At 36.5% G+C, this 8,461-nt stretch overlaps 2 protein-coding genes across 3 annotated transcripts in view; both read left to right on the plus strand.

The window, feature by feature from the left end:
* LOC107668919 (E3 ubiquitin/ISG15 ligase TRIM25) overlaps positions 1 to 3,244 on the plus strand; it is a 6,550-nt gene extending 3,306 nt beyond the window's left edge. The window contains 5 exon segments of the mRNA XM_074186938.1: positions 308 to 330; positions 459 to 604; positions 810 to 1,081; positions 1,607 to 1,767; positions 2,961 to 3,244. Of these exon segments, the coding sequence (XP_074043039.1) occupies positions 308 to 330; positions 459 to 604; positions 810 to 1,081; positions 1,607 to 1,767; positions 2,961 to 3,072 (714 nt within the window). The 3' untranslated portion in view covers positions 3,073 to 3,244.
* Positions 2,890 to 6,946, plus strand: LOC107668986 (cerebellin-1-like). Of its 2 annotated transcripts, none has more exons than XM_016461070.1 (4): positions 2,890 to 2,943; positions 5,519 to 6,147; positions 6,218 to 6,337; positions 6,566 to 6,946. In XM_016461070.1, exons 2-4 carry the CDS (start codon positions 5,872 to 5,874, stop codon positions 6,761 to 6,763), a joined length of 594 nt encoding a protein of 197 aa, XP_016316556.1. In that variant the 5' UTR covers positions 2,890 to 2,943; positions 5,519 to 5,871; the 3' UTR covers positions 6,764 to 6,946. The 2 variants fall into 2 exon arrangements, with proteins under 2 accessions (XP_016316556.1, XP_016316555.1); XM_016461069.1 differs by lacking the exon at positions 2,890 to 2,943 and adding an exon at positions 4,395 to 4,506.
* Positions 6,947 to 8,461: the final 1,515 nt, after the last annotated feature.

Below are 8,461 nucleotides of genomic sequence, written 5' to 3' on the forward strand. Positions count from 1 at the left end.
TGTGTGTGTGTGTGTTTAAATTCAAATGTCTACAATAACACAGTTAAGGCATATTTTGTGTTAATCTGATTTGATAATAGCTGTTGCAACATGACATGCTAGAAAGAGCATCGCAAGACAATTTATAACCAAAACCAACATAATACAAGATGTAATTGACTAGGTTTATGGCCTTATTAGCCTTTTTAATGCAACCAAGTCTTTGTTATTGAATACTTTCTCTGACTGTACAAAACATGCAGTTTTATTTAGGAACTTTACACATGTCATTTAGATTAAAAGAGATTAAAATCCTAACTTTTCACAGGTATTCCAAACAGAGGATTCGCAGTAAGTCTTTAGATAAACCGTGATTGTTTTAGTGAGTGTCATAGCAAAATCTTGTGATTTGTGAGTGCAGTTGTATGTTAGTGTGTGAATCTTTTACTTGGTTACTTTTGCTCTATTTTTCTTTGCAGGATGATAGCAGATCTCAACACACCTCTGTTCACACCACCTCAGCCCAGCATGGATAAGAAACGTGTTTTAGAGAATGTGGAAAATAAATACAGAGAATTCATAGCTGAGACCCTGCGCTGCCTAATTGAACTCAAGAGAGATCTCTGTAAGTAGGCATGTTAATATTAATACAGCCCATGATGGGCCCCGATCCCACATTTAGATTTTTTAAGTAATAACATTCTTACTATTGATTCTCAGCTAATCTAAGCATGAACTGACTCAATATTTTCAATTTTTTGTCATTTGCCTTGTTTAATAGTGCCATCTAGTGGCTACATTTCTAATTGCTGTTTCTCTTTGTTGTTTAGTAAGCAGCCCATTAACCTTGGACAAAAACTCGGCCCATCCTCTGCTAAACATCTCTGAAGACTTACGAACAGCGATGAGGGTCAAAAACCGCTTGTCTGTCCCTGAGCATCCTGACCGTTTTGACCACTGGTCTCAGGTGGTCTCCTGTCAGATATTTTCTTCAGGAACCCATTACTGGGAGCTGGAGGTGGAGGGTTTCTGGGATATAGCAGTGACCTACCACAGCATTGGGAGAAAATCAAAAGAGGGCACAGCCTTTGGCTGCAACAAGGTAGATTGTTAACCTAATACACAAACTTTTTTAATGCCAAATATGATGATCCCTCTGCGAACAACTTCTTCAAATAAAAATGCACCCATATATTTCCATGTACAAAGACTCATTTTTACTGTGAAAAACAGAATATAAATGAATAAAATATAATCAGAAAAATATTTACTTCCTGTTAAGTTGATGTGGTGTCTTTTTTGTGTGTGTCGATGAAATTAAAAAAGTGATTAATCTAATGATTTTTGTATTAAGTATTTAGAAAGCAGTATGAAGTTGTCAAATTTAATCAATTTTAATAATAATAAATATTATTAGTAGTACTACTAGTGGTAGTATTTAATGATTAAAATGGAAAAAAAATTTTACACGTTTCTCTGAACATTTCTCAGAAAACTGATCTTAAATCGAATGATATAAAAACAGAATTTGTTTATTATTCTAGTCATATCATATCAGATGCCTAGCCTATTTTATATTTTAATCCATTATGTTCTGTGCATTATGATTTTCTGTTATCTTACTCAGATATCCTGGAGCCTGACACAGCAGCATGACAGGAAACTTGCTGCCTGGCATAACCGAAAGAAAACCCACCTCTCCACAAAAATGTCTGGCAACCATTTAGCAGTCACTCTGGACTATGATTCTGGCTCCATCACCTTTTCACAAGTAGGTTCGTCATCCACCCTGCTCCCTCTGCACAAAGAGAGATCTCTGTAAGTAGGCATGTTAATATTAATACAGCCCATGATGGGCCCCGATCCCACATTTAGATTTTTTAAGTAATAACATTCTTACTATTGATTCTCAGCTAATCTAAGCATGAACTGACTCAATATTTTCAATTTTTTGTCATTTGCCTTGTTTAATAGTGCCATCTAGTGGCTACATTTCTAATTGCTGTTTCTCTTTGTTGTTTAGTAAGCAGCCCATTAACCTTGGACAAAAACTCGGCCCATCCTCTGCTAAACATCTCTGAAGACTTACGAACAGCGATGAGGGTCAAAAACCGCTTGTCTGTCCCTGAGCATCCTGACCGTTTTGACCACTGGTCTCAGGTGGTCTCCTGTCAGATATTTTCTTCAGGAACCCATTACTGGGAGCTGGAGGTGGAGGGTTTCTGGGATATAGCAGTGACCTACCACAGCATTGGGAGAAAATCAAAAGAGGGCACAGCCTTTGGCTGCAACAAGGTAGATTGTTAACCTAATACACAAACTTTTTTAATGCCAAATATGATGATCCCTCTGCGAACAACTTCTTCAAATAAAAATGCACCCATATATTTCCATGTACAAAGACTCATTTTTACTGTGAAAAACAGAATATAAATGAATAAAATATAATCAGAAAAATATTTACTTCCTGTTAAGTTGATGTGGTGTCTTTTTTGTGTGTGTCGATGAAATTAAAAAAGTGATTAATCTAATGATTTTTGTATTAAGTATTTAGAAAGCAGTATGAAGTTGTCAAATTTAATCAATTTTAATAATAATAAATATTATTAGTAGTACTACTAGTGGTAGTATTTAATGATTAAAATGGAAAAAAAAATTTACACGTTTCTCTGAACATTTCTCAGAAAACTGATCTTAAATCGAATGATATAAAAACAGAATTTGTTTATTATTCTAGTCATATCATATCAGATGCCTAGCCTATTTTATATTTTAATCCATTATGTTCTGTGCATTATGATTTTCTGTTATCTTACTCAGATATCCTGGAGCCTGACACAGCAGCATGACAGGAAACTTGCTGCCTGGCATAACCGAAAGAAAACCCACCTCTCCACAAAAATGTCTGGCAACCATTTAGCAGTCACTCTGGACTATGATTCTGGCTCCATCACCTTTTCACAAGTAGGTTCGTCATCCACCCTGCTCCCTCTGCACAATTTCAGTACCAGATTCACCCAGCCCATCTGCCTAGGCTTTGGCCTCTACAAACCAGAGCTGAACAGCAGGGTCACCATCCTCAAGAAAATATGATGGCATTTACATCTTGGATTTGGGTGACGACAGGAACTGACAGTGCTGTTTAAACTTTTATTTCATAAAGAGTTATATGTTTCTTGAGGGATATATGATGCTCTGGCTGGCTCAAAAATACACTGTATTTTTCAAGAATCAACAAATGTTCCAAATATGTACATGGGCAAAGATTTTTTTAGCATGTTTTTTTTTTTTAGCATTTTTAGAAATTTTAGCATTTCATTTTCTTTTATAATCAGTGTCAAACCTTTTTCAATAGGTATTTCATCTCATGCTTTCACTGTCATTTAAAGGGAAACTGAGATCCAATGTTTCTCCAACAACGGATATTCAAAATTTGCAAAATATAAATCTCAAATATTTTTATCCTTTTAGTTTGGTTAATATATTGCCAGTGCCCTTTTTTTTGAAGGCTCTTAAAGGCATAAAAGTGCAATTTAAAATGCATTTAAAATATTGAATATTTTCCATGTCAGCAGCCTTTCTCATCACAGCTCAAGAAAGACACTATAGTGAAGGGTTTTTGGATTGTGATGCACCATCAGCCAATCAGCACTGTCAGCTGTCATGTACAGTTCATGTGATTGGCTCAAAAAGTTCAGTGCTTCTCGTGAGCAAAGAAAAAAAAAATTCATAAAATAAATCATGTACTGTCAAGATGTACTGCACCAGCTGATAAACCACCATTGAGATGAAGCTTTCTCCTGTTATTATAGACCTCACTGTGGCAGCCCTTCCTTCAAGATCTAGGTTCAGGTACCCTTACTAAAGCAGTGCAGCCATTTGTTTTTAAAAATACACGCACAATTTTAAAAATAGCCCTTTAATGGACTGGCCATCCGTTCAGGGTTTTCCGCCTTTGGCCCAAGATGCTGGCATAGGTTTCAGCATGCCTGCGACAGAGGATAAGCGGTTGGAGAACAAATGGACAGATGAAATTTGACCAAATATAAGCACAGTTCACTCTTCTTTCATTTATTGTTTTTATTTCTTGTGATGCTCAAAAATAAAAAGTACTTTGTGTATTTGAGAAATCTGAAAATGTTTCAGATTTTCTTTTATTGTATTATTTGTGCCCGTTTGATGCTTATGATCCTTGTGGATCAGTCATGTTTTGTGGGACCCTGGGTCATGTTATGGTTCCTGTTTTCTTCTATATGCTTTCTACTGACTGTTGGCTATCATTTACAGCTACAAATGCCAGTGTGGCCATGCTGTTTACATCAAAGAAAGATTACATGGATTATTAGAGAAAGTGAGAAAGGGAGAGAGAGAGGTGACGCTGGTGGAGTGGGTGGGAAGGGGAGGGTCTTGAGAGACAGGATGACTACAGGAAGATCTGTAAGCTGTCAGATTCAGTGTTTCTCTACGGAAGCTTTGACACTTTGCATCATTACACCTGGGAAACTGAGGGACAGCCCACTAAATCAGGTAATTTTGCTATTTTTTCTTACTACAAAAGCTTAAGGATTTCATTTCATCTTATGTTACTCCAGAGAAAAGAAGCTTTAGTAAAAAATTGTTTATTACACACACAAAAAAGGTATTTTAAGGTATTTTTGTCTTGTTTTCTTGTAAATTAATCTATTTTTTTTAATTAGAGTTATGCTTTTATAAAAACAATAAGATAAGATTTTTTTTTTTTTTATATAAAGTCTATATAAAGGATAATAATAATAAAGGATATTACAAAGCAAAATGCTGATTATTTTTTTATTAATTTTTTGGTGTGTAAGGTAATTTGGAGCTAGGTTAGTGCTGTAAAAAGATTTTAAATAACCTAAAGCTATGTTATGTAATGTTCAAAATTTTGGGAGAGTGAAGTTTTGTGAAGAAAATTAAGCTATCGCTCAAGCACAGCACTGAGCAGAATTAGTTCTTATTTAAAAGCGCACAAACATTGAGGTTTCACTCAAGACCAGGCGCAATGAAAGCTGACCTTTGTAAATGTCATTGCTTCATAAAGACTATAAACATGACTTGAATAGTAAATTAATGTGGTGAGTTGTGCCACTTAAGACCTGATATAGACATATTTTCCTTCAAATTCCGAGATGTACATTGGGTTTCAGGACTTTGCATATTGTAGCCATTTCAGCGTGCCAAGGCACTGAGGAGAGAGAGGAGGTTCGGCCAATAAGCACCAGCAAAGGAGAGAGGGATAGAGGATCTGCGTAGGGGAGAGAGGTCCTGCATGTTGTGGAACGTCAGGAGGGAAGTGAGAGCGTGTTAAAGACAGATGGTCTCTCAGTGGAGTTGTTCTTTTTTCTCTCTCTTGTTCTCACTCTCTCTTGGATGCTGCTCCCCTCAGCTGAAAGAGATCCAAAGTGTTACCTCATGATCTTCTTCCTTCACAGCTCCTCTTCCTCCTCCCCCACACAAGCATACCTGTTGGCTTGCAGAGCTCCTCTTATCCTCTCTCTCTCTCTTTGTCTTCTCACAGGTTGGCTATGATGATGGATTTTTTTCAGGATGATGAGAAACCTCTAAGTGTCCTTGCCTTTGGTCCCCTACAGGCAATTTAACAAGCACAGAAGTAGCTCTTTTTCGGGAAACTGTGACAGACAGGAGGGTGACGACAAAATAGCGTGAGAGAGTAAAAGAGTAAGTGAGGGTGAAAGACAGAACCAAGGATTTAAAGATCTATAACTTTTACAATAGCTCACAACTTCACAGTTTTTGAGGATCCTTCACTTATTTTTCCTCGGTTTCCAGAAGACGACCTACTTTATCAAACTGTAGGGAACATTTTCACCTAATTTCATCTGAGATATCACAAGCTGAAATAATAAGACAATGCTGCCCCGCTCTAGGTTGCCAATGCTTATACTAGCTACACTTCTGCTAATCGGCCCTCTAGTGGTCAGAGGGCAAAATGACACGGAGCCCATAGTACTGGAGGGTAAATGCCTGGTGGTCTGTGACTCCACACCCTCTTCAGAACCAGCAGGTAATGCGCTGGGGATGTCCGTGCGATCAGGTACCGGCCGTGTGGCCTTCTCTGCCACACGGCAAACCAACCATGAGCCCACAGACATGAGCAATCGCACCATGATCATCTATTTTGACCAGGTAAGCAATCTTTCCACATTAAAATACTTGTATGTAGTTTTGCTCCGTTTAATTGGTCAGTTTTTGTCAGATCTTGGTGAACGTTGGCGGACATTTTGACCAAGAGAGCAGTATCTTTCTTGCTCCGAGGCGAGGGGTGTACAGCTTCAACTTCCATGTGGTGAAGGCATACAACAGGCAAACCATACAGGTACATACTGCAAATTTTTTCTTGCGCACTTAAAAATAAAGCTTCTTTATTGGCATCTATGGTTCCATGAAGAACTGTAACATCCATGGAACCTTCCATTGCACAAAAAGGTTATTTATAATGGAAAAAGGTGCACACTTTAAAGAATTGTTAATTGAAAGGTTCTTTGGGGAGCCAAAAATGGCTCTTCTGTGGCATTGCTGTGAAAACCTATTTTCCTATTCACAGGTGAGTTTGATGTTGAACGGATGGCCAATGATCTCAGCCTTTGCTGGAGACCAGGATGTGACACGAGAAGCAGCCACAAATGCTGGGCTTGTGATCATGGAAAGAGGAGACAAGGCTTACCTCAAGCTAGAAAGGGGCAACCTAATGGGAGGCTGGAAGTACTCTACTTTTTCAGGCTTCCTGGTCTTCCCTTTATAAAGGACGACCATGTGAACAGCTGGGAGATGTGGAGGAGAGAGGGTGACGTGCTCTCTGGGGATTTTTATTTTAGGAAAATGACTTTAAGAAAAGTCACAGAAAAGGTCATATTTGTTCTTCCTCTTTTTTGGTGGCAGAGCAGAGAAAATGAAGAAAATGAGATGTTAAATATTATTTATATTTTATTATTTAAAAATATAATAATTATTGAGAACAAAATTGGAAAAAATGTGATTTGAAAATCACTAAAAAGTCACTAAAATGAGTTTGATTGTCTTTTTTGTAATGTATTTAAGATAATATGCTAATGTGTATGGTTAAACTGAAAAACGGCATTGGGGAAAATATGATGAGACTGTCCATACAGTATTTGAAATTATGTATATCAGAGGTTTTTAAACAATTCAATTTCTGAAATCACTTTTAATTCAAATATAGCTTATCGACTTGATGTGAGATGTCTGTTTCTTATATGCTTGCCTGCTTATGGAGCTGTGTGTGTATAATATAAAGCTTTGTAAAAATAAATCTCATTCAATCGAACCCCTTAACTAAAAATCTAAATTTCCTTCTTGTTCTGTGTGAAATTAAATATGACTTGACCTCAACCTGTGTTAATTCTCTGAATGAGTTGTTTTACCTCTAACAACAGCTGTTTGTAAATATAGCTCTCAGCATCAGCTGGCACGGTTGATCAGGATTCATCACAGATAGCAGCATAGGCATAATGGATAACGGATACGAACTACAGTGGAACCGGTCGAGCAAAGGCAGATGGAGTTTTTGGCAGGCAGACGTGCAAGTGTACACTGGACTCCTATGGATCATGCAGGGTGGGCTGTCACAGTCAATAAGTTACGCTGCATTGGTTTAAAGACACACACTTATTCACACATACGGAACAAGGAAAAAAAGCGATAAGGAGAGAGAAAAAGAAAAGAAAGAATCACTGATGTTAACACAGTATTCATTTATTTTTCTAATCTGTCTGTAAGCATTTGTTTTTGTATGAAAGACCACAGCATGCCACTCTAAGAAAGTAAGGTAAAAATTTTATCAAAACCTGCTGTTCGTGATGTTTAAAAAATAATCATGTTAAATAAGTTATGTGGATGTAAGTTATTTATCATTAATTTGTCCTAACACATATAATCCAGTATCCAGTGCACAGTATAATATGAATAATGCATATATTGAAAAAAAATTATATATATTATAAAAATGTACAATATCTGTTAATACACAAACATTTAAAAAAAAATTATATGAATCACCAGAATAATTAGAATATTATTGAAAGTGTTTTAACATCATCCACAAAGCCTGTTGTTTGTGTTTTAATAATGCTAAATCATTTATGTAGATGTAAGTTAATATCATTCATTTTTCCAACCAAGTGTAATCACGTGCACAATGGAAAATTAATAAATGCTTATATACAGTGTTGGGGGTAACGCATTACAAGTAACGCGAGTTACGTAATCAGATTACTTTTTTCAAGTAACTAGTAAAGTAATGCATTACTTTTTAATTTACAAGAGAATATCTGAGTTACTTTTTCAAATAAGTAACGCAAGTTACTTTTTTTCCAATTTATTGATTGACAGCTCTCCTGTCCCCATGTTGAGAGAAATCAGATGTTACTGTAGTTCTAAAATAAATATGAATATGCATTAATTCATCTCACTCACAAAAAAA

The sequence above is a fragment of the Sinocyclocheilus anshuiensis genome, unplaced genomic scaffold (genome assembly GCF_001515605.1).
Source record: "Sinocyclocheilus anshuiensis isolate Anshui unplaced genomic scaffold, SAMN03320099.WGS_v1.1 scaffold4, whole genome shotgun sequence".
Lineage (NCBI taxonomy): Eukaryota > Metazoa > Chordata > Actinopteri > Cypriniformes > Cyprinidae > Sinocyclocheilus > Sinocyclocheilus anshuiensis.

Bases quoted from the DNA above. Each gene is read 5' to 3' on its own strand.
- LOC107668986 (XM_016461070.1), top strand. From the start codon at position 5,872: ATGCTGCCCCGCTCTAGGTTGCCAATGCTTATACTAGCTACACTTCTG. The intron at 6,148-6,217 runs GTAAGCAATCTT...AGTTTTTGTCAG, and splicing joins TGATCATCTATTTTGACCAG to ATCTTGGTGAACGTTGGCGG. The intron at 6,338-6,565 runs GTACATACTGCA...TCCTATTCACAG, and splicing joins ACAACAGGCAAACCATACAG to GTGAGTTTGATGTTGAACGG.